Source organism: Muscardinus avellanarius (genome assembly GCF_963383645.1).
Source record: "Muscardinus avellanarius genome assembly, chromosome: 4".
NCBI classification, from domain to species: Eukaryota; Metazoa; Chordata; class Mammalia; order Rodentia; family Gliridae; genus Muscardinus; species Muscardinus avellanarius.
In genome coordinates this window covers 71,481,757-71,507,219 of record NC_137789.1, presented here as the reverse complement: position 1 = coordinate 71,507,219, position 25,463 = coordinate 71,481,757, and the positions used below count along the sequence as shown (strand labels likewise).

General features: G+C 36.5%; 1 protein-coding gene across 2 annotated transcripts in view; it reads right to left on the bottom strand.

The window, feature by feature from the left end:
• The window catches only part of PDE7A (phosphodiesterase 7A), a gene marked incomplete at both ends in the record, with an annotated part of 124,773 nt that overhangs the window by 19,572 nt on the left and 79,738 nt on the right, over nucleotides 1-25,463 (bottom strand). For both annotated transcript variants that reach the window (XM_080693653.1, XM_080693654.1), the window contains 2 exons: nucleotides 964-1,027; nucleotides 3,966-4,117. In XM_080693653.1, the coding sequence (XP_080549779.1) occupies nucleotides 964-1,027; nucleotides 3,966-4,117 (216 nt within the window). The remainder of the gene's footprint in view (nucleotides 1-963; nucleotides 1,028-3,965; nucleotides 4,118-25,463) is intronic.

Here is a 25,463-nt window from a genome sequence, read left to right as displayed (position 1 = left end):
TTCCATTTGGCTTCCTTATAAAAGGAGCTTCATCTCGAAGTGAAGAATAAAAAAGCAGGCAATTTCAAAGAACCTCAGTGGACCACACGTTCATTGCATCATCCCAAACTGTCAGAACAGACTTCTCCATGTACTCTACTCTGTTTCATTTTATTAAAAAAAAATTAAACAAAAAGGGAAAGGGTAGCTGAACTATACTAACCACCAATAATTATGCCAACATTTTTATCCTAAATAGAAAAGTCCCAAAGAAAAGCCATCTTGGGTTCCCAAAGAGAATAAGGCAACAATGACACCCCACCACAAGCAAAACCAAACCTAACTCAGGAGTGGGTGAGGCAGATGAGAATCACCTGGAAGCATCGTTCTCAAACCACTCTTACTCTGCACAGACTCAGATATGGTCTTCTAAAGCTATGACCTCTTCCTGTCCCATCAGAGGCAGTGCCAGAGGAGACCAATGCTGCTCACCACAACATGCCCTGTCTAGCCCTCAATTACACAGAGAAAGAAAAGCTTCGGAGCCATGATGCTTTGAGAAAGGTTGCCTCTCAAAGAAGAGCTAATCCACCATTTACCTGGGGCTATCCACACAGGAATACAGTATCAGAAGATGTTATTATAATAGCTACTATCTAAAGGAAACCAAAAAGAAAATTCAAAACCATAATGAGATAATAATGTTTACTTTGGGTTATTAAAAACAGCATCACTGACTGTCAATGGCCAAATCATAACAATGATGACTTTTGACTACTGCTAAGGATAACAATAAAAATATAAATAGTGAGACTATTATTCATTAGTGTCTAGAAAAATCACAAAGGGACTAAATATGGTTCCTCTGCCAGCAGAGAGCTCCTAACCTATGTCAATGAAAGCAACAACCCATCAGTGGTTATACCATCAATGCAGTAATCTAAGCCACTACATTAACTTAAGTAAGTCAAATTCTTCACTTACCATTTGTTAGTCTATCAAACAGAAAGATATCAAAATTCCAATTTCCAACTTTTTCCAGCATACACTGAAATGAAAACCAAACATTCTTACTGTAATATAACTTTAATAACATTCTTTTATACATAGTCCATAGAAAAATTAAAGAAAAGTGACTGATTTACTTTTAAGAAATACCAAGTTATTGTTTTCCTTTAATCATGACTTTTTCCAATTGGCTACAAAAATATCCAAAGACATAAACTCCATTTGAAAAATTAAATTGTTATTTTATTTTTCAATTAATGTATAGGTCAGATTAGCCTTTCTCTCAACCTAATTTTTTTTTTTTTTTTTTTGGTGTGTGTGTGTGGGTCTGGGGATGGAACCCAGGTGCATTTAACCTCCGAATTACACCCCCTGCTCTGTTTTTTATTCTTTATTTTGAAACAGGGTCTCACTAAGTTCCGGAGAGCCTCACTAAGTAGCTGAGGCTGTCCACAAACCGCGTTCCTTTGGTCTCAGACTCCTAAATGCTGGGATTACAAGTGTGCACCACCACGCCTGGCTTCAACCTAATTCTATAGCCCAACAAATTCTACAGAATTTGAAAATTTAACATCATAGAAATGAGACCATGTTGGATGGTTTAGAAGCTAATTTTTTTTTGGGCTATACTCCCAGACCTATTTTATATTTTGTTTGGAAACAGGGTCTCTTAAACCAGCTGAGGCTGGCTTCAAACCTGTGCGATCCTCCTGTCTCAGCCTCCCAAGCATGGGGATTACAAGCGTGAGCCACCACGCCCGGCTCATAAAAGCTAGATTTTAAAAATCTAGTAGGAATTAATTATAATAACTACTGAGATTCTATTAAACCAGGTACTGTTATAAGTATTTTATATTACACCGACTACCAAGCAGGCACTGTTTTTTTTTCTTTCTTTCTTTCTTTTTTTTTTTTTTTTTTTGCAGGTCTGGTGATGGAATCCAGGGGCATTCGACCTCCAAGCTATACCCCCTGCCCTATTTTTTATTCTTTATTTTGAAACGGTCTCATTAAGTTTTGGAGGACCTAAGTAGCTGAGGCTGTCCTCTGGTCTCAGCTTCCGGAATTCTGGGATTACAAGCATGCGCCACTATGCCCGGCTTGGCACTGTTTTCAATCCTTAGTTTATAGATTGGAAGACACGTAAAATGTAACCAACATGAGAATGTTAAATGAGGAGTCTGGTTTTTAGGCACCTAACAGTAACACTACTTTATGCTGAAATTATTTATTATTCAAGTTTAACAAACATTTCTAACATATGAAATATTTATTAGTAATCTTTAAAAATCCTTAGAAAACTACTAAGAAGTAGAAGTAACTACTTAAACTTTCAGGATGATGTGCACTCTAGCCAAGCAAATAAATCCACCAAGATCCTAAAAACAAGTATTTTATACCATTTATTCTTGGCATTTTTTTTTTTTTTTTTTTTTTTTTTTTTTTGCATACTAGGGATTGAATCCAGAGGCATTCTACCTCTGGGCTATTCTATCCCTGTTCTTTTTATTTTTCAAAAGGGTCTTGCTAAATTTGCTGAGAGTCTCACTAAGATGCAAATTCCCCTGTCTCAAAGTATGCACTATTATACCCAGCTCTTTTTTTTTTTTTTTTTTAGTACTTACGATTAAGCCCAGGGTCTTACCCATGCTAGGCAAGCACTCTACCACTGAGTTGTATCCTCAACCCATATAGTCTGAACATTTTATAGACTTTTCCAAGAAAAAAAAAACCCTACTTTTATTCTGTATCAAAAAATTCACTTTTGTATAAATTTATGAATAAACTGACATGAGCAACATTAAGATACTGCTAGTACAGACTGTTATTTATGATAATATTAATATTCTAATCTTAAGAAGCAGTGGTTTTAAGCCTTTCAAAATTAAAGAAAGTAGCCAGGCTACTTTGTGCATGCTTATAATCCCTGCACTTGGGAAGCTGAGACAGGAGGATCCCACAGGTTTGAAGCCAGCCTCAGCTACTCAGTGAAGCTCTCAACAACTTAGTGAGACCCTATTTCCAAATAAAGTATAAAATAGGTCTGAGAGTATAGCCTGGAGGTAGAAAGCCTCTGGGTTCCACCCCTAGTACCACCAAATAAATAAATAAATAAATTAATTAATTAAAGTATAAATACTTTCCACTGATTTCTTTTTATAAAACAGGGAAGTTATTTTTCACATTAATATAATATGAAGAAGGTATCCCACATAATCTATACAAAGTTATAAAACTTAAAGTATAACAAGTAGACCTTTCTTTTAAAGTATGTAGATAAAACCAATAAAGCTCACAAACACTGAGTTTAATTAAGATACATCTAAATTCTCAAAAACTTCTCTCTTTTGGTACTAGGGATTGAACCTAGTGGTCCTTACCACTAAGATAAGCTACATTCCCAGCTTTTTATTTTAAGACAGGGTCTCATTAAGTTGCTGAGACTGACCCTAAATTTGTAATCTTCCTGTCTCAGCCTTTTGAGTAGTTGGGATTATAGGTATTGAGACACCATGCCCAGCCAAAATCTCTCTTTAATGCACGAGACTAAGTAAAATGCATCTGACACAAAACTGTGAAAACTAACTTCATGTGCTGGATTTCTTCCAAGCAGCTAGGTGGACTCAGGACCCTGGTCCTCTCTAGACCTCCAGCTTCTTTATTGACAGAAGAGAGACTTTAAATACGGTGATATTCCCAGCACTAAGATTCTGTGTGATGTTAAACTTAAATGTTCTATTGATCTCCTTGTTACTTCATGCTATAAAAAATGAAAACATTTCACTACTTTAGTTATTTCATAAATTTCCCTTGCTCTGTCACACTAATTATAAAACAGTTGCTCTACAGAATAAATCTGAAAAAAAAAATCAGCTCACCTGCTTTTCATAGAAAAAAGGATCTAAATAAATACTGTGTGGGGCAAAAGTCTTCAGTAAACTTATCAAACAACGTTTTCTTGTAAAAGATACACATACCTTGGCTTGTCCATTATAATCATCATCTAAAATGTTTAGAGAACTGGAAACGGTAGTACCACGGAAAAATCGTGAGGATCTGAGATACCGCTGGAAACTTAGTAACCTTCTGATATTCCTTGCAGAGACAGACACTTCGAATTCAGACTGAGCTGAAATAAAAAGGAGAAAAGGTGAGAAGAGCAAGCCAAATGGTGCCTCTGCTCCATCTGCAACACTCCTAGTTATAAACAAGTATATTTAAAAATCCATTAATCATTATGCCACATTTCTAGGAGAGAAGTGGTATTTTATTTCTGTTTTGAATTGAATGAAAAGGTAAATGGCCAATTTTGACGGGATTTAGAAAGCTAATGAAGAGTATCTGGATTTAGAAGTAGGTTTTCATTAATTCCATGGCTTCTCATCCTATTAGGATGACCTCCATCTCCTTAGCCTGAACAAGAAGACTCTACATCGGTGCCAGCTTCTGGCTCTGCCCAGAATCCCCTCAAGTGCCATCGTCCCTTGAAGGGACTGAGTGCACACTCGTCTGGGTCCCAAAGCTCCCTGTGCATCCTTATTAAATTAAATTACATCTGGTTATATTATAACTTATTAAAGTACATCTGGTTATCCTATAACTGCTTATCTTTCTATTCAACAAATCATGACTTTCAAAATAGCCAAACAACTTTATTTTTCATTTTTGTATTTAAAGCCTAACAATAAGGTTATAGAAGGTAACTGTAAAACATATAAATGCATGTTCCAGTTACAGAAGGTAATTTGTAAAACATATAAATGCATGGCTGTTTTTCAATTATTTGATGAGTTTCCACATACCCAAATAAATCAAAAGTATAATAATGCATAGTGTTACATGGTTTACTTCTCTTATTTTTTATTCCAGTAAAGTCTAACACACAAGGTATATGAAACAACTTGGAGTTAAATTTCTAATCTTTTTCAATGTAACTTATATAAAAGTAATAGAATTGAAATGGCAAAACTATGAATTTCAGGTTATTACCTTTAAATGAAAATTATTATCTTTGAGTAAATAAAGGTGAATTGTGTGAAAGCAGAGTCCTAAGTGTTTCGATTACACCTTGACTCAACAATCTTGAAAGGTACTTATCATCCCTATCCTGCTCTACCATGATAATAATGATCCCATGAGAAATTAAGTCCGTTTTTAAACACCTTTACCTATTCTATATATCAATTCTTTTTTAACTATTTCTAATTCTTTGAAGCAGTTCTTTTTATTTTCTTATTTCTATCCTCTATATGCACTGTTTTTAATGTAGAATATCTTGCACTCCTTCCAAATCTGTCTTCATTTCTGTGATATACATGAAATTGTGCTTCTACTTTTTCCTGATTCCAAATATAAGTGTTTCACCTCCCTTTTGTTGTCATATCATCTCTTCTCTTGAGTTCTTCAATTTGTGCTTCACGCTGAGGTTATTATTCCATTTTTTTAAAGTGAGCAGTAGAATGTTAGGCCACAATTTTCATTAGTTCTATGGAAACATTTTCCTGGACCAACTCTTTGCTAAATTCTTAAAGGGTGTGGAGGGCAGGACCTGGAAGAGGACAGAGGAGCTCTGAGACTCACTACCAATCTTTGTTCTTTTTTTCTGTCAAAGAGACAGATGTCTTAAAAACAGGCCTCTACTGTTCCTCTAAACTAAATTGGGGCTAGGGCTATTGCACTTAACCTTGCTCAACTCATATCCTAAGTAGACCTGGCAAGTAAAATATTGAGCACTAAGTTTCAGTGTGAGCCTATACCCTACTGACCCCTGCTTTTTAAAAATGTTAAGACTTATTTATAGTTTAATATGTGATATATTCTTGAGAATGTCCCACATGCCCTTAAAAAGAATGTGTGTTCTGCTGTAGCTTTAACTAAATCACAGTATTGTTAAAGTTCTCTATTTCCTTATTAATCTTTGGTCTGGTTGTTCTATTCATTATTGAAAATGTGTCAGTAAAGTCTCCACTACTGTAAAATTGTCTCTTTTTTCAATTCACATATTTTGGAGATCTGTAGTTAGGGGTGTATATATAATTGCTATATTTTCTTGCTGAATTAAAAATTTTATAAATATTCAAAACTTTTGTACTTTAAGTCTATTTTGCCAGGCAATAACAGAGCCACTCCATCTGGTTACTATTTATGTGGTAAATCTTTTTCTATTTTTTTTACCTTCAATCTCCTTGTGTCCTTATATCTAAATTGAGTTCCTGAAAGCAGAATGGCTGTCTTAGTCTGTTTGGGGGTAATAAAATAGATTAACAAAGACTGGGTAATCTTTTTTTTTTTTTTTTTTTTTTTTTTTGCAGGTCTGGGGATAGAACCCAGAGGCATTTGACCTCTGAGCTATACCCCCTGCCCTATTCTTTATTCTTTATTTTGAGACCAGGTCTCACTGAGTTGCAAAAGGCCTCAGTATGTAGCTGAGGATGTCCGCGAACCGCAATCCTCCGGTCTCAGCCTCCCAAATGCTGGGATTACAAGCATGTGGCGCCAGGCCTGGCTTACAAGACTGGGTAATTTACAAATAGAGGTTTGTCTCTTATAGTTCTGGAGACTGGGAAGTCCAAGACTGAGAAGCCCTATCTTGTAAAAACCTTGCAGCGTCATCTCACAGCAGAAGGCAGAAGAGCACCAGAGAGCATATGACAATAGAAGGGGCTTAAATCATAACTTACCAAAACCCACTCCTAGCCAGCACAGGGTAACTTCACACAATCTCATGGTAAAAGCATTCAAACATGATGACAGCAGAGCCCCAGGACTCAATCATCTCCTAAAGGTCTTATTTCTCAATAATAATTTTCTGACACATGAAATTTGGAAGACATATTCAAACCACAGCAAGCTGTGTTTTTTAAATTTAATCTGTCAATCTGACTTTAAAGAGATAAATGTAATCCATTTACATTTAGTGCTACTACTAAGAAAGAAGGATTCACTTTTGCCATTTTGCCATTTGTTTTCTCTTTCTTAATTTCTCTATTACTGCCTTTAAAAATATTAGTTGAGCCGGGTGTGGTGGTGCACACTTGTAATCCCAGCTCTTGGGAGGCGGAGACAGGAGAATCACACAGGTTCGAAGCCAGTCTCAGCTACTTAGTGAGGCTCTCAGCAACTTAGTGAGACCCTGTTTCCAAACTAAATATAAATTATGTCTGGGAGTAGAAACCCAGAGGTAGAAGAGTCCCTGAGTTCCACCCCCAGTACCACACACACACACACACACACACACACACACACACACACACACACACAAAATAAAAATAAAAATAAAAAAATTAGTTATTTTATTTTTGTGTACCATTTTGCTTCCCTCTTCTTTCTTATTCTGTAATATTTTATAGTTATTTTCTTAGTGGTTATTTGGGGGTTATAATTAACATCTTACTCTTATAATGAGCTACTTTGAATACCAAGATAGTGTCAATGATTCACAACAAATACTCTGCTCCTGCATCTCCATCTTTCTCTCGTATTGCCACAGATTATGTATTTAAATATGGTGTGCCCGGCTGGGCGTGGTGGCGCACGCTTATAATCCCCGCGATTGGGAGGTGGAGACAGGAGGATCGCGCAGGTTCGAAGCCAGCCCTGCTGGCTTAAGAGACCCTGTTCCCAAATAAAAATATTTAAAAAAATATGGTGTGCTCATTAACATAGACTTATAATTATTGTTATAAGCACTTGCCTTTGAAATCATATTGAAAACTGGAGCTACAAACCAAAAGTACAATAATACTGGTTTTTATATTTACCTATGTACCTACCTTTACCAATGTTCTTAATTTGTTCTAATGGCTTTGGGTAGCTGTCTTGTGTCCTTTCATTTCAGCCTACTGGACTCCTTTTAGCATTTCTTGTAGGACAGGACTATTGGTAATGAACTCCTTTGCCTTTTGTTTGTCTAGAAATGAAACTATCAAGAACCTCAACAGAGAGCCAACAGAATGAGAGAAAATTTCTGTCAACTATTCCCCAACAGAGGACTAGTATCCAGAATATATAGAGAACTCAAGAAACTCAGCAGTAAGAAAACAACCCAATCAAAAATGGGCAAATGAACTAAATAGACACTTCACACGAAAAAAGAAATTTAATTGGCCAATAATTGTATGAAAAAATGCTCAAAATCATTAGCAGTCAGAGAGATGCAAATCAAAACTACCCTGAGATTTCTTCTAACTCCAACTAAAATGGCAATAATTAAAAACACGAACAATCGGCCGGCCGTGGTGGCGCACGCTTATAATCCCCATGCTTGGGAGGCAGAGACAGGAGGATAGCGCTGGTTTGGAGCTAGCCTCACTGGCTTAAGAGACCCTGTTTCCAAATAAAAAAATAGGTCTTGGAGTGTAGCCTGAAGGTAGAAGGGCTTCCAGGAACCCCAGTACCACAATAATAATAATAATAATAATAATAATAATAATAATAATAAATAAAAACACGAACAACAACAAATGCTCTAATACACTGTTGGTAGGATTGCATATTAGTGCAAACACTTTGAAAAACAGTATGGAGGATCCTCAGAAGAATGGAAACAAACCAACCAAATGATCCAGCAATACCACTTTTGAGTATCTATCCAAAACAATGGAACCCAAACTACCAAAGTAATGCATACACATATATGCTCATAGGCTGCACAATTCACAACTGCCAAACTATGCGACCAGACAAGATGTCCATTAACAGGTGAATGACTTACAAAATTATTGGAGATGTGTACACGATGAAATTTTACTCAGCCATAAAGAACAAAATTACATCATTTACAGGGAAATGGATGGAACTGGAGAACATTATGCTAAGTGAGATTAGTCAGTCACAAAAACTAAGAAATCAGATGCTTTCCCTAATATGTGGAAGCTAGGGAGAAAATGGGTCATAAAAGGTACTACAGATGAGCAAAACTTACAGAATGGGGAAAGATCTTTACCTGACACCACTCTGATAGAGAGCTAATATCCAGAATATACAAAGAGCTCAAAAGACTCTACACTAGCAAAACAAATAACCCAATCAAGAAATGAGCAACTGAATTGAATAAACACTTCACAGAAGAGATACAAATGGCCAATAGATGCATGAAAAGATGTTCAATATCATTAGCCATTAGAGAGATGCAAATCAAAACTACAATTAAATTCCATCTAATTTCCTTCATTTTTTAAAGAAAATTTTGCTGATATAGAATTATTGGAAGTGTTTTATCTTTTGGAATTCTCAATCTGCCATCCTACTGCCTTTGGGCAACAAGGATTCTCATAAGAAATCAACCATTAAACTTACTGAAGAGCCTTTGAATGTGACAAGTTTATGCTTTCAGGATTATTACTCTTTTGATTTTAACATTCTGACAATGTGTTTCAGTGTGGACCTATTTGAGTTTATCCTGGTTGGAGTTTAGAGTTTAGTGAGCTTCTTAGATGTATATATTCATATCCTCATCGTATTTAGAGAGTTTATTTCTTCAATTTTTCCCTGCCTCTTTCTCTTCTTCTGGGACTCCAATGATTAATATATTGGTTCATTTGATGGTGCCCCAAAACTCTCTTGAGCTTTGTTCATTTTACTTAATCTTTCTACTCCTCAGAATAAATAATTTCACTGGTCTTTCTTCCAAGTCCACTGACCCTTTCTTCTGCTTGCTCAAATTTGCTGTTGAACCCTCTGGTGAAATTTTCATTTTAATTATTGTAACTTTTCAGTTCCAGAATTTGTTTGGTTCCTTTTTATAATTTATTGAGACTCTTGTTTTGTTCATACACTGTTTTCCTAATTTCTTTTAGTTATTTATCCATACTTTTAATTAGCTCATTTAACAGATTTAAGTTAAATTTAACATCTTTAATAATTCTAATGCATGAAATTATTAGAGATGGAATTATTTAGGATGGTTTATCTAAAGTCCCACCACCATTGCCATCATGGGTCACATATTCCTATTTCTTTGTGTGTTTTTGTTTTTATTTTATTTTGTTTTACTAAGAAGTAGTGATTTTGAGTTTTATACTGGGGTAACTGGAAATTTAATTCTTCCATTCCTCTAGGATTATTTTTGTTTGTTGTTGGCCATCCATTTTAGGACTTTTCCAAACTATTTTTGCCTTTTTTATTTCTATATTTTTCTTTTTTGTGGTACTTGGGATTGATCCCAGTGACATTCTACCTCCAAGCTACATCCTAGACCTTTCAATTTTTATTTTTTGAAACAGGGCCTCATTAGATTCCTGATAGTCTTGCTACACTGCTAAGGCTGGTCACAAACCTCTAATCCTCTTGCCTGAGCCTTCAAAGTACTGGAATTATAGGTGGATGCCATCACACCTAGCTTATTTTTTGCTTTTACTTTTCTAATTGCTTTTGACCACTCCTTATGTATGTATGTCACTGAAGTTTCTGTTCCATTATTTCTATGATCAGCCAGTGATCTGACAAAGATTTCCTTAAAACAGACACGATTATGGGAAGAAACTATGGAGAACAGGGCTAAAACCAAGAAAAACTCCTGTGCCAGTCCTTCCGGGATCCACCAGATTGATTAAAACATGCATTTCCAAATTTATAGAGAAAGCCTTACTTCCCACCCTGGCTTCATCCAGCCAGATACTCTCTAAGCATGTGGACCACTATCTCTACAGGGCACAAGGCTGAGGAATGAAGGGTGTCACTTGTTTCTACACATGTGTCCTCTTGCTAAAGAACAGAGGACTTGCCCTTTACTGAGCACTTCCCAGGTGAGTATAAGTATCCCATAGTCCAGAATCCTAAAATAGTTTATTTTGATTTTTTTTTCTGGCTTAGTGGTTGTTTTCAACCACCATTTTTCTGTTTAGTGGTCTTGCAGTTGGAAGACCAACTCCTTGGGTTTCTTACCCTGTCATTTTGAGTGACATTCACCTTTCCTTTAAATGGTATGTTTTCTTGGACCTTTCTGGTATCAGCCACCCCAGCCCTTTCTGCTTAGCCCAGGTTTGAGAATGAGAAAAGTTGAACTGGGGGGGGCTAACTTTAGAAATAATTATTAATACTCTGGCACTCTGGGTATTTACCTTTTAATTATTTTCTACATGCATCTATATTTGTATTTTTCTTTCGTCTAAGAAAATCCATGTTCAGTTTTTAAAATTAATTCATGGGCCATGTTTCATTTATGTGTGACATAATTTTTACTAGCCATATACTATTTTAAAGATAAAATTACCATAATCTACTTTATCTTTTTGCTGCGAAACCACTTCTAACATACTTTTCTCACCAACAATTCTGTGGTAAATACCTTTTATAACTAAACTTAATATACATTTTAGTTGATTTCCATAGAATAAATCCTCAGAAATACAAGTCAAAGGAGCACATTTCAGTGGTGTCTAAAGGACATGCCAAACTGGAAAATTTGTTTTCTAAAAGAAAATTAGAGAAGTTTCCAGAATTGTCCTAGAACAGCTTCCAAAATATGACCTAAGAAAGGAATTGAGAGATATAAATCAATAATAAACCATAATGAGATCATTTAAAGATCTCTGGAAATTTTTAGTTTCTTCATATTTGTTCCTCCGTTCCCCCTTACCACATGTAGATATTATTTCCCTATAATCATTACAAGTATAATTCTTATGCTGAAAAGCCTATAAACATATCCTCTGGGGCAATGAAAAAAGAGGATGTTGGGAAGTCTGAACTCTGCTTTTCTGTTAACTAGAACAGAGGAAAACCTTAGTGAAACAAGCAAAGAGAAGCCACTTCAGCTGGAAAGGACTTCAAAAAGAATAATTTGTCTCTTTTTGGAATATATAAAAGAGGACACAGGATGAAATGCAAATTCAAAAGACTGTGAGAATTCAGTACCCTTTCATTCAGATCATTACTAAAACGCTCACTCTCTGGCCAAATTATACAAAAATCTGACCCTCTTTCCAATATTCTTATTAGCTCATCTGTAACACGAGACAAGTCATTATTTCACAGAACAGCATACAACAGATTAAACTTGCTTTTATTAAAACTCAGTCTTCACCAAGCTCAGGCTACTTAAGTGCCAACACTTGTTCTAGTTTACATGGTTACCCACATTCCACTCTGACTTAGAAGGCCAACAGAACTCAGTGAACAGTTACTATTAAAGAAGTTGATTTGCTGTTTCTCTTCTAAATATCACATTACCTCCCTCACTCAGTGACCATGTACAAACTTCTCAGCCTCCACCAAAACTAAATGGTCAGTGTTACTTTACATCCAGTCATCCATTCTTAGTGTTTCTATGCTGAAAAACTAAAAAGAGCAAGAGAATTTTAAGGTTTTTCCTTTCATTTTTCCTCCTAACCCTTCCACAGACTTTTTTTTTTTAATCTCACTTCAAAAGATAATTCAGATATTCAGTTATTAACAGGAAAACCTTTTGATACTGAAATCCAACCACTACTTGCTTTAGTGGTCCACAAGAGGGAGCCCAGCAGTCACTGTATCTGCCATGTTTGAGTTAGAAAAATCAGGTACATATAATATCTTGTAAATACTACTTTAAAAACATTTATAAAAATTCAGTGATATAAAGTTTTAACTCTAGGGTAAGGCATGCTGACAGAATAAAAATCTAAAGTCATTCTAGAGCCTAACCTCCTCTTTTCTTTGTTAGTGTCCCTCAAAAAGAACAACTATATCTAAAACTTTTTAATACTAATTATATTTATTCAACATCTATGGGTCACATTTTCTTAGATAAATTACTACATTTGGCATGCACAATGTACAAATGGAGATACAATGAACTAAGTGCCTTGAGCAATGTTCTTCATTAGAAAAAAAGATGCATGTGTATCTTTTTTTTTTTTTTTCTAAAAAAGGTAGGAGAACAGAGTGGATAAAGACAGACCTTGAAAACAGACACATCTAAACTTAAATCCCAGCTCTGTCACTAATGTTATGACATCAAGCAATTTATGTAAAGTCTTTTAGTTTCTTCATATGTAAGACAAGACTCATGGAACTATTATAAACACTATATGCAATATGTCTTTGTTAATTTTTTTAGCAAAGAGGCACTTAAAATGTTTATTATTATAAATATCAAGTATTTCTAAACACATGTCTTTATATTATTCAAGAAAGGCAGATTTTTTGACTATATAACTTCATCATGAAAACCACTGCATACTACAGATAGAATTACACATTTAAAATATTTCATAATATGCAGTATCACTATCTTAAAATGAACAGATAGTACAAACTTTATTATAAATAAAAATGAACTATTCATAATCTAAAATTGGATTAATATAGGGATAAGAAGTATAACCAATATTTTTCCCTTAAGTTTTTTAAAGAAATAAAAATGAACTATTCATAATCTAAAATTGGATTAATATAGGGATAAGAAGTATAACCAATATTTTTCCCTTAAGTTTTTTGGTGTTACTAGGAATTGAAATCAAGAGGTATTCTAACTCCAAGGTATACATCCAGCCACTTTTATTTCTCAGTAAGTTGCTAAAACTTGAGATCCTTCTGTCTCAGGCTCCCAAGTATGGGGGTTGCAGGTATGGGCCACTACGCCTGGCTCCCTTAAGCTATTTTTATAAATTTAGTCAATAGACAGTAATGTTTACTTTGATAAGATTTAATAAGAGATATAAAACTCTCCAAAACAATGAGTCATATTTTTACAGATTAAGTATTTTAACTCTTCAGAGCTGGGATATATGGTATCTCAATTTCTCTTATGTTTATACTAGCCTTGAAATTAGCTCCTTGTTAAATTTTTTATTCCCTTATTATAAACTAAGAAAGAAGGAAAGTACACAAGACTTTAATACAGTATTCCCTTTAAAACCTAACATACAAAATAAAACCTTAAGTTGAATTTTTAATTCCATCAATTCTCCAAAGCAAAAGAAGAATTAAAACACTATTAAACTGTATTAAGATTAAAGTCCAGTCCGTATCAGTTCCCTAATTTATGCTATGAAGTTAGAGATAATATCTAGAACATTTTTTTCTTCCAATTTTGGGCCAAAGATAATATGAAATCCAATAGTTCTTAAATGTAAGTATTTCAGAATTACCTCAAAACTAGATAAGTTCTAAAAAAAATACTCATATATGGGGCAAATTGCTCCATTACCAAATGTAATTTAATATAGCAATGTTAATCTCTGCAAGTACCATTCGGTAAGTGGGGTTGTCTGAGACAGGAGTCAGGAACGTGGGTCATAGAAAAGTGAACATGGGATTATTGTTTCCACTGATATTTCCATGAAACTTATTAAGAAAACATTGTTTTTGAAACAACCAGGTATGATTCCAAGACCAGTTAAGTAATGGGGAACAAACTAATTTAATAGAAACTCCAAGGCAAAATAGTAGGCCGGAATGCTGGAGTTTGAATAAGAAACTAAATTACAATGATAGATGGCCACTTTAGGAGAGGAAACAAATAATCACTGGGGGAAAAAAAAAAGTAGGCTTATGAACAAGAAAGTAGTGGTCAGGCATCACAGCACAAATTTAAAAAAAAAAAAAAACTTAATGAAGAAAAATGCATGGCTGAGGGAAATACCAAGCAAATAATTTTTATTTCTGAAGTAAAGAAGAAAAGCACTAAAAGCTCCCAAATATAAGGGGCTACCCTTGTATCAGTCTTTACTATACATTAAAGACTGATAATATAAATCAGGAAAATCAGTATGATATGAGCTTTCTTTAAAGTTCAAGATATGCAAAGAAGCCAGCTGTCCTTTCACATCATACAATTAAGTATGAAACAAACACCTCAAGTCCAACACAGCCCTGTTAGTAAGGTAGAAAGTAACCAGAAATCAAATAAACTTGAAGAAATATGGGGAAATTGAAGGAGAAGTTTGTATGTCTTCATAGTGGGTCATTATAATAAAGAAAACAAAAGACACTTAACTCAAGAGTAAAGCAGCAACCAGCCCAAACCTGGTTAACTGTTATATAGATTATATTTAGAGAACCACAAACAGGATTCTATAAAATCTAATTGTAAAAGATCTACGTTAGTCAATTCAATGCAATAAAAATACATTCAATCTCTACCATAAGCCAAAAGTTGTCAGAATAAAAAAAAAAAAAGATAAATAAAACTAAAAAGCTAAAGTCAAGAGCTTTAAGGCTACAATATAAATATCCTGAAAGGTTCCCCTGCTGGCCTAGCATGGGATGAATAGTGCTCAAATGAATAAAGAATCAAAATAATGAGCAAAACACGGACTGGAACATTACTGTGTGCCAATAAAAAAAAAAACAAACCTGCATTTGTGTAGACATGAAAAAACTGTAAGGAAACATATTCCTTGTATTATAATTTGTCAGACTTTGGCAGAGACCATGCTTCCAGTCTGGATGACGTCAATGAGCTTGGGCAAATTCCATAAAAAGAACTGTCAAGCTGACAGCTCCCATCACTATTCAGTAAGCATGACAGAATCTCCATCTAAGTGGGCATGTGGACTGGGATCACAATGGTTCTTTATGTTTAAAGATACTATTTTTTATATAAGCTAAGAAAAATGTGTAAATAAAAATAAATTATTAAACTAAGAGTCAAATTTAAGGCAAACAGGTGAATTTTTGCAAGAAGTTAACATGAATTCATTTTATCATGGTTAGCTAAGTTAAGGCTCAAAATACTTTATGTCAAGAGACCAGCTAAATAGCTAAGTGAGCAGAGAGAAACCTTTATAGGAGTACTTGGAACTTCTACTTTAGCCCCTATTCAGTGTAAGCCATTTATTCAAAAAAGGAAACAAAAATGAGTGAGTCTCTTGGTTATCTCTATAAAGCTGTGTGAAAATGGAGACTTGAGAGAACCCAGTGAGGAGAAGCCGCCACAGTACAGACTGATGCTCAAGAGCAAAGAAGCCCGCATCAGAGATGCCAGCTCTGGTCCTTGTGTGGGTGCACCTACTCTTCTGTCAGCCCAGCGCTTATGCTACACTCTTGCCCTTTCTTTTTTTTATTTATAAATTTTTATTGGTGCATAGTAGTAATACATCTCAATGGGATAAAAAAAAAAAAAACTTGTGGAGATATATATGTATACATCACCCCATCAGCCCCTACCCAATCTCTAACCCCTTTTCTCCCTCCTACTCATGCTTGGCTTCCTGACATGTTTAAGTACATCATGTGCTTTAAAGAATTTCCCTTATCCTCTCTCTTATCCCCTCAGGTATGTCACCTTCATTGCTCCTCTATAGGGTCTCTTCTTTACCTAGAGTTCCTCCTGTTACTCATTTCTCCCTAATATTTTGCACATTAAGAAAAGCATCTGATTTCTTATTTTTTTATGTGACATTTCACTGTAAATGCCATAATTTTGTTCTTCCTTATGGCTAGGCAAAATTCCATTGTGTACATATCCCATAGTTTTGAAATCCACTTATCCACTGAAGGACATCTTGCCTGGTTCCACAGTTTGGCAATGGTGAACTGTGCAGCTATGAACATGGTTGCTCATGCATTAGTTTGGTATTTTGGTTTTCATTCTTTTTGGTAGATATCCATAGGTAGTATTGCTGGATCATATGGTAAGTTCGTTTTCCTTCTTCTGAGGATCTTCTACACTATTCTCCAAAGTGGTTGCACCAACTTGCAATCCCACCAACAATGTATTAGAGCTTCTATTTCTCCACACTTATTCCCGCTTTCTGAAAACCTGAAAGCCCGATGGTGAATAACTTTGACAAAATGATCCACTCACAACCGATTTTTTCTAATAGAGGTCACTTGGATCTGGAAATCTGCTGAGAGATTAGGTGAGGCAGTGGCAGCTTCTAGTGCTTCCTGGCCACACAGCTGAAGAAACCCGCTGGCCCTTTGCTGTGGAGCAGGCCTCAGTTCCAGGCCTGCCACACAACAGGCTACGGGGCTGGCCTCACTGGCTCCAGACCTGGCCTCACCGCGTGGCATGCTCCGGGTCCAACCTGGCTAGCTCCAGACCTGGCCTCGCCACGTGGTGGGCTCCGGTCCCTGTCACTGTGGGCATGACATTTACAGAGGTTCGCATTTTCATATATATATATATATATATTTAAGTAGGAGAAAACAGCACGTGTCATTTGCAGAAGCTGGGAGCCCAATTCCCTAGCAGCAATGGATTTTATCTCTCCACTGAAAGTGGAGGCTCACAGCCTCACAATGGAGAGAGAGATTTGCTGCTCCAAGCACACCTTGGCCCCCACTGCAGCACAGATGAGCATGGCAGCCATGAGCTGAGGTCTCTTGGGATACCCAGTGTAGCGAGCTGGCCCAGCAATATGGGCGGGGATCCCTCTGATTTGCCCCAGACATTTTTCTTACATAGTGTATTTCCAAGAATTCCTGCACATGTGCGGCAAGAGAGGTCTACTTTTGGGGAGATTTCTTAAAAAATTCAAGGTGGATTGGATTGTAACTGTCTGCCTCTCCCGAATACTGGCCACCGCCATCTTGGTCCATCTCCACGAAACTTTTTCTTACGTAGTATGTTGTCCAGAGTTCCTGAGCATGTGGAGCAGGAACAGTCTACTTTTGGGGAGATTCCTTCAAAAATTCAAGGTAGATTTGGTTGGATCTGTCTGCCTCTCCTGAATACTGGCTGCCGCCGCCTTCTTAGTCTCTCCTAGAATATGTTGTTGTTAAGTATTCCTGTGCATGGGTGGCAGGAGCAGTCTGCTTTCTGATCTTTTCTGGGATATCCCTCCAAAAATCACTTTTCTTGCAGTGGTAGACACCGCACTGCAGTCTTGCCTCTAATTCTGCCATTTTCCACTCTCTCTCCTATATTTGAGATAGGAAGTCATGACTGAAAATGTTTCTGTGTGTTGTCCCAACCAGCTAGTAAATCAAAATCTGTGTTGCCAGGGTTTCTCAAAGGGCTGCATGTCCTATTCAGCTCCTGCCAACCTACACCGCTCTGGCCGTGGTCACAGCCGCAGCCGCCATCTTCCTCCCTCTTAAATATTTTTGAAAAACAAAAACAAAAACAAAAAACAGTATGTGTCTTTTGCAGGAGTTTGGGGCCCAAGTACTTAGAGTGCAATGTGTTTTATCTCCCCACCAAGAGCAGCGGCCCACAGCTTCATCATGGAGAGTGGGTTCTGCTGCTCTGAGTGCACCCAACCACAGTGTTGCACAGAGGAGCGTGACGGCCATGAACACCCTTGGCTCCAGGGACACGTGGTGTCAGCCGACCCACTTATGCGTGGCTCCATCTGACGCGCCCCGAACATTTTTCTTACATAGTATGTTGTCCGGAGTTCCTGAGCATGTGGGGGCAGGTGCAGTCTACTTTTGGGGAGATTTCCTTAAAAGTTCAGGGTAGATTAGAATGAATCTACCTGCCTCTCCCCGATACTGGCTGCCACTGCCGCCATCTTGGCCCTCCTCCCACTCTTGTCCTTTCTAAGCAACTCTCTTCTCTCATCACCTTTTCCACCCAATTTATTAACCACATATTGCTTATTATTAGCAGAAACTAAATTACAAACTTATAATAAAATTATAGCAGAATTTCCCCAGATTATGATGGAAACTTAAGTAGGTTAAAATTAAGGAGCATCAAGAATAAGTTTATTGCTGAACATGGTCGCACATGCTTGTAATCCCAGAGACTTGGGAGGCTGCTGCAGTTTTGCAAGTCTGAGGCCAGCTTGAGCAACTTAGTGAGACCCTGCCTCAAAATAAAACATAGAGAGAAAGAGAGAAAGGAGAGAGGAAGAGCTTATTAACTGCAAGAGGACGAGAAATCTGTACCTTAGTAGGAGTAATACACTACAGAGCTAGAGTGGTCTGAGGGGTAGGGGTCTTTTAAAAATGGGATAAGAATAGAAGTTTATCTCTTGTGGATCCTAAAAACTTTCTTTTTTCTTCCTTTTTTTTGGGGGGGGATACTGGGGATTGGACCCAGGAGTATTCTATTTCTGAGGTGCATCCCAGCCTTTTATATTTCATTTATTTATTTATTTACTTATTTATTTATTTAATTTATTTTTGGTGGTACTGTGATTCCTGGAAACCCTTCTACCTCCAGGCTACACTCCCAGACCTATTTTTTATATTTTTATTTGGAAACAGGGTCTCTTGAAAGCCAGCGAGGCTGGCTTCAAACCTTCACGATCCTCCTGTCTCCCCCTCCCAGGGGCGGGGATTACAAGCATGCACCACCATGCCTGGCCTTATATTTTATTATTTATTTTGTTGGTACTGGGATGGAACCCTTCTGCCTCTGGGCTACACTCCCAGATGTATTTTATATTTTTATTTGGAAACAGGGTCTCTTAAGCCAGTGAAGGCTGGCTTCAAACCTGTGCGATCCTCCTGTCTCCACCTCCCAAGCGTACAACCGTGTGCCACCACCCTTTCCCTGTCTCAGTCTTCTAAGTACTGGGCTTAGGGGCATGAACCACCACACCCAGTTTGAAGTATTAATGCCAATATTTTGTTTAAATATTTGTCAGAAACTAACCAATGTTCCCACAGAAAATCTATACTTGTCTTTAAAAAAAGGCACACAAAATGATCATACATTTGAAACAGCTAGATACCTCATTTACTGAGACTCCCATAGCCTTCATGTCATCAAAGGGTTCTATGAAGACCTCTGGGGGACAGACTAGAGGCTTAAATATGAAGGATCAAACTTAGCTTTTTGTTATCTAAATAAATCATCACTACCATGTTTAGAATACTTAGGATTACCTGTGACATTTTTCCAACTGTATTGCCAGAGACTACCCTTTTTGTTCTCTATGTAATCACAATCTTTATAGTCTAATAATAATTTTTTTACTAATGTGAACATCTAAAACTTTTAACAGTATCCAAATGTCTTAATGGACACAAAGCCACTCATAATTTCTACTTATATTTGTGTTCTGTCAAATCATAAAATAGAATACCCAAAAAAACATTAACTTCAAAATACCACAAAGAATGTTTCTGTTTACCCTCAAATAATATCAACAATAACATCCTTATGTGAAATATCTCTTTTTCAAACTCATAAACTATAAAAAATATGTATGATAAATATTGTCATTTTAGCCAGGTGTAGTGGCACATGCCTCCCAAGCAATCCAAGTACTTGGGAGGCTCAGACAGGATGTAGCTCACAGGTATAAGGCCCCTGGGTTCAATCCCCGGTACCGCAAAAAAAAAAAAAAAAAAAAAAAAAGAGAAAAAGATCAAGAAATGCAAATCTTCTGAATGAGAATTATCTTAGGAATTTTTTAAATTTTAGCACAGAGAATATTAAAAGTCTCTCTCTCTCTCTCTCTCTCTCTCTCTCTCTCTCACACACACACACACACACACACACACACACACACACACACACACGTACGTTAAGAATTAAAGCTTCATTCTGGTACCTGGGAGGCTGAGAAATGAGGATCTCCAGATTCAGGGCCAGCCTCAGCTACTTAGTGAGGCCCTCTGAAACTTAATGAGACCCTGTTTCAAAATAAATTATTATTATTATTATTATTATTATTATTATTATTATTATTAACAATAATAATAAGGTTGGGGATTTACCTTGGTGGTAAAATGCCCATGGGTTCAATCCTCAGTTCCAAAAAAAAAAAAAGAAGAAGAAGAATGAAAACTTCACTTGATACATCTATCTCAGAATTTAAACAGTCACACATGTAATCTCAGTACTTGGGAGGCTGAAATAGGATCATAGGAGGACAGCCTCAGCAACATAGCAAGACCCTCAGCAACCTAGTTGAGACCCTGCTTCAAAACAAAAAATAAAACGGGCTGGGGATAAGGCTCTGAGGTAGAATCCCCCTGGGTTCAATCCTCAGTAATTCTCCACCTTTCCAAAAAAAGCGTTGCCAACAAAGCAGCCAGGTTAACCCAGACTGAGGATTTATACCAAATCCTTGAGAAACACATCTAGGCAAGGACTGAAGGTCATCAAAATCTTTCCACCCTTGGGGCTGGGATGTAGCTCAATGGCAAAGCTCCTGATTTGCAGATGCAGTGCTCTGGGTTTGATCCCCCCTAGTTCCAGAAAGACAAAAAATAAAGACACCTTGAAAAAAAATCCTTCCACCCCTGTAACCAAGAATATAAATAAATTTCAAGGTGTCTTCCCAAAGTCTGACCTCTCAAATATTGGTATTTGGTCTAATATAATCAGTTAACTTGTATTCTACCATGCTTGGTTTAGAAATAATGTTAAAGGTACTTTATGCGTGCTGCCAAACCACCCCTACAATATGGACTTCTACCACCTGTGCCTCAGCTGACCCTTTTGTTTAACTTTCTAAACATATTAGGAATTTGTTTAGTAGTAGGGCTATTTATTTCTTGTGTTTAATGTGCTTCTGTGATCAACTAATTATTTATTTATTTATTTATTTATTTATTTATTTATTTATTTATTTATACTTTTTACTTTTTACCCCCTCACAAAAATTCTTGAGTCAAAACCTGAATAATACGGTTCATGGCAAATCTTATTGTGAAAATGAATTTATAGGTCTTCAGAGACTATGGATTATGCAAAAGAATCCAAACCAGGAAACTGCCATATCTACATTACAAAATTATCATGGAGGTCCTTTTTGTTAATGCCAGAGACTGTAATTTTCCCCTAATTGGCAAGCTGTCTTGGATCTAGCTGGCTCACAGAAGAATGCATCTTTGTGACAAAAACCCAAACACTGCTTTTAATAAGCCATATGTGTACACAATCCAAAAAGAAAAGCCTGATATTGCAGCAAGGATGTCTAATTTCCAGGGAAGTTTAGTAAAGAGTATTACTATGTTAAATATAGAGAAAATGAGAATCCAGAAATAAATTATGATTATCTCAATACTTTATACATTTTTCCCTTTAAGTTTTACCTTTCTTGAGAAAGACCTGACCCTGAATGCAGCATAAAGTAAGAGACAAATCCTAAAAGTAAGGACAGTGTTTAGAAGAACACCAGAATAATTCTAGATAGTAGTTATAAATATCTAGTGAAGAAAGAAAAAAGAAAGAAGACAGGAGCTAAGCATGTTAGCTACTTTAGAGTGCAAAAATTACATAATATTTAATGACAGATATCTGAGATTTAAACCATAAATGAACAGTTAGACACATCGGACATTGTGGTACATGCCTATAATCCCAGTGCTTGGGAGGTTGAGCCAGAAGAACCCCAGGTTCAAGGCCAGCCTTGGAAACTTAGCAAGACTCTGTTTTAATATTAAAAAAAAATAATAATAAGTGAAAAGGACTAGGGTGTAGCTCAGAGGTAGAATGCCCCCACGTTCAATCCTCGGCACAAAAAAAAGAAAAGATTTTTTTTTTTTTTTAATACTCCACCTTGTCTGTCCGAAGCCTTACGAGGGAACAGAAAAGTCACCATCTCTGGCCCTTCTGTGCACTGAGCATGTGTCACATGCTTACTGAGAGCTAGACACGGTGAAAGGTAAGACAAGAATTTTATAACAGAGAAATTAATATTAAGGTTAGGGTAAAAGCAAAGAGATACACAGAAAAAGTGGGTTGAGTTTTGGGAAGAAAAAAATATTGTTTCAATGAGTTAAATACAACTATATCCAGAATATTAAAATCAGAATGTCTAGAAAGTTTATTTTAGCATGTATGTAGGTTGCTGTATCACTATAAAAAAAAGTATTGTGGAACTTCCGGGAAGATGGCGACCAAGAAAAGCAGCGTTTACAAGTCCTGCTAAAACTCGATCTCGGTTGCCACAAAATCAGTGCTTTTCATAGCCAGAAAACACCATCAGCAGAAAAATAAAAAATGTAAACACAAGGGACAGAGAACAAAAAAAGACTAGAAGAACAACCAGAGACCAGAAATCAAGCCCTCAATGCAGCAGCGGAGCTGGGCCAGCGCCATCTTTCCTCACAGCACCAGGCTCCAGAGAGGAAAGGTAAACAAGGAGCTGAAGTGAGCAGCTGCGGATCATTCGGGTATAATTCAGCAGTTCTTTCAGCGTAATGAACGTCTAAAACTCCCAGTGGCCAAGCTCATCACGCCTTCCAGGGACTCAGAACAGAGCTTAAAACCAGAAAAGAAATATGCCAGCCTCATGGCCGAGGGCATGACAGCGGTGCCATATTGCCAGCAGCGCCAGCCTCACAGCTGAGGGCGTGGCAGCAGCGCCATAGTGGCAGCAGTGCCATATTGCCAGCAGCGCCAGCGAGTCCACCGCGCCCCAGCACAGCACCAGATCTGGTGCACAGTAACCATGAGTGAAACTGTGGCCCCTAAAGGAGAAATCTCTGTACTGCACTCCCAGGGATTTGTGTAGCTTTGATAATTTCCTTGGGTTAGATATTTTGCAGTCCAACCCAGTGAAGGAGTAGCAGTGGCAGAGATATCATACCTTAGTTGCAGCTCCCCATGGGAAAACGCCCAGCCCGGCACCCCCATGGTCTCACGCAGTCTCAATTAACTTCCTGGGTATGAGACTTTGCGATAAAACCCAGTAAAGGAATAGTGGCGGCTGAGATTACAACAGTCTCAAGATACAGAGCACCCTAAGTGAAGTGGTAGTGACCCAGGGAAGGCACAAAATTCTGAAATCATGGGAAAGAGGAACAACAATAGAGCAATGAATGTCCACAATCCCATATTATCAGAACCTGATAACACAGAAATTCAAAGATCTCCAGAAGATCAAATCAGGAATATAACTGTAGAAATAATACAGGACTTTCGAAAAGAATTTAGAGAGAGTCTAAAAGAAATAAAGGAAGCAATCACTGAGGTAAAGGCCTCAATTCAAAGTATAAACAATCGATTAGACCACATGGACAATAGAATCTCGCTCCTAGAAGATGATCATTCCAAAAATGAATGCATAATTTCTAACTCAGAAAAAAAAATCAGACAGCAGGAATCTGACATTGAAGAAATATGGGCCCATTTTAAGAGAGCTAACCTAAGAATAATTGGAATAGAGGAGGAAAAAAAAAAGGTGAAACCAAAGGGATCAATAATCTCTTCAAAGAAGTAATAGCAGAAAAATTTTCCAAACATAGAGCAAGAGGTCGATACACAGGTCCAGGAAACTTATAGAACTCCTTTTAGACAGGATCAGAGAAGAGGATCCCCACGCCACATAATTGTCAAAATGACCAAAGTGGAAGCCAAGCAGAGAATCTTGAAGGCAACAAAAACAAAAGGCCAAGTGACATTCAGAGGCAAACCAATTAGAATCACTCCAGACTTCCCAAACCAAGTCATGAAAGCCAGAAGGGCTTGGAGTAACATATTCCAAACTCTGAAAGAAAAACAACTTCCAGCCAAAAATTTCCTGCCCAGCAAAACTATCTTTCAAATTAGATGGGGAAATAAGAAGCTTCCATGACAAACAGAAACTCAAGGAATTTATGTCATCAAAACCAGCACTAGAGAAAATACTCAAAGAGATTAACTACAAAGAAGAAATAGGTAATACACACCAGAACCAGAGAAACAAGATTTTCCATCCAGCAGACAACTAAGCAAAGAATATATTCATGTGTTTATAGGTTAAAATCTTTGGAGATTCATTAGTTATTTCAGTCTTTTACCTATTTCTAAATTGTATTTCTAAATTGTATTGTTTGCTTTTATTGTTGCTAATTTTTACGATCTCTATTTGGAATATTAATTTACTTTCAGATATAGCATTTGGAAATATTTTATCCCATTCTATCAGTAACTTTTAACTCTTCTTACATTATCTTTGGTTGTACAATATTTTTTTATTTTTTAGGAAGTTTGTTTATTCTTTTGTTGCCTGTACCATTGAAATCATATCCAAGAAATCACTGCCAATTTCAATGTTGTAAAGTGTTATGACCCAGGTTTTCTTCTAAAAGTTTATAGTCTTAAGATTTACATTTAGGTCTTTTATCTATTTTGAGTTAATATTTGTATATGGTGTTAGGTAAGGGTCCAATTTTATTCTTTTTCATGTAATTATTATCTTTTAACAATATTTAGTGAAAAGATTATTATTTCCCTCACCAAATGTTCTTGGAAACTTTGTCAAAAATAACTTGACCATATATGGAAGAATTTATTTCTAGGCTTTTTATTTTACTCCACTGGTTTATATATCTGCCTTTATAGCAGTACTATACAGTTTTAATTATTGTAGCTCTATAAGGTTTGAAATCAGAAAATGTACATCTTTTAGCTTTGTTCTTTTTCGAGATTGTTTGGGGTATTTAGAGTTTATATTTCATGTTAGGATAGATTTTTTTCTGAAAAAAAAAAAGTACAATAGTTTTACCTTAAAAAAAAAAAAAAAAGAAAACAATATCCTCTGTTTAGAAAGAAAGCAAAAAGAAATACTGAAATGTTATCTCTAAGTGATCAAAAGTTTGATATCAGACAAATGAATCTGTTATGTGAGATTATCATTGTTAAATTTGGATAAATTGCTATAATATTAGATGTCAACCACTAAGCCAAGCATGGGAAGGAGGGATGGGGAGGG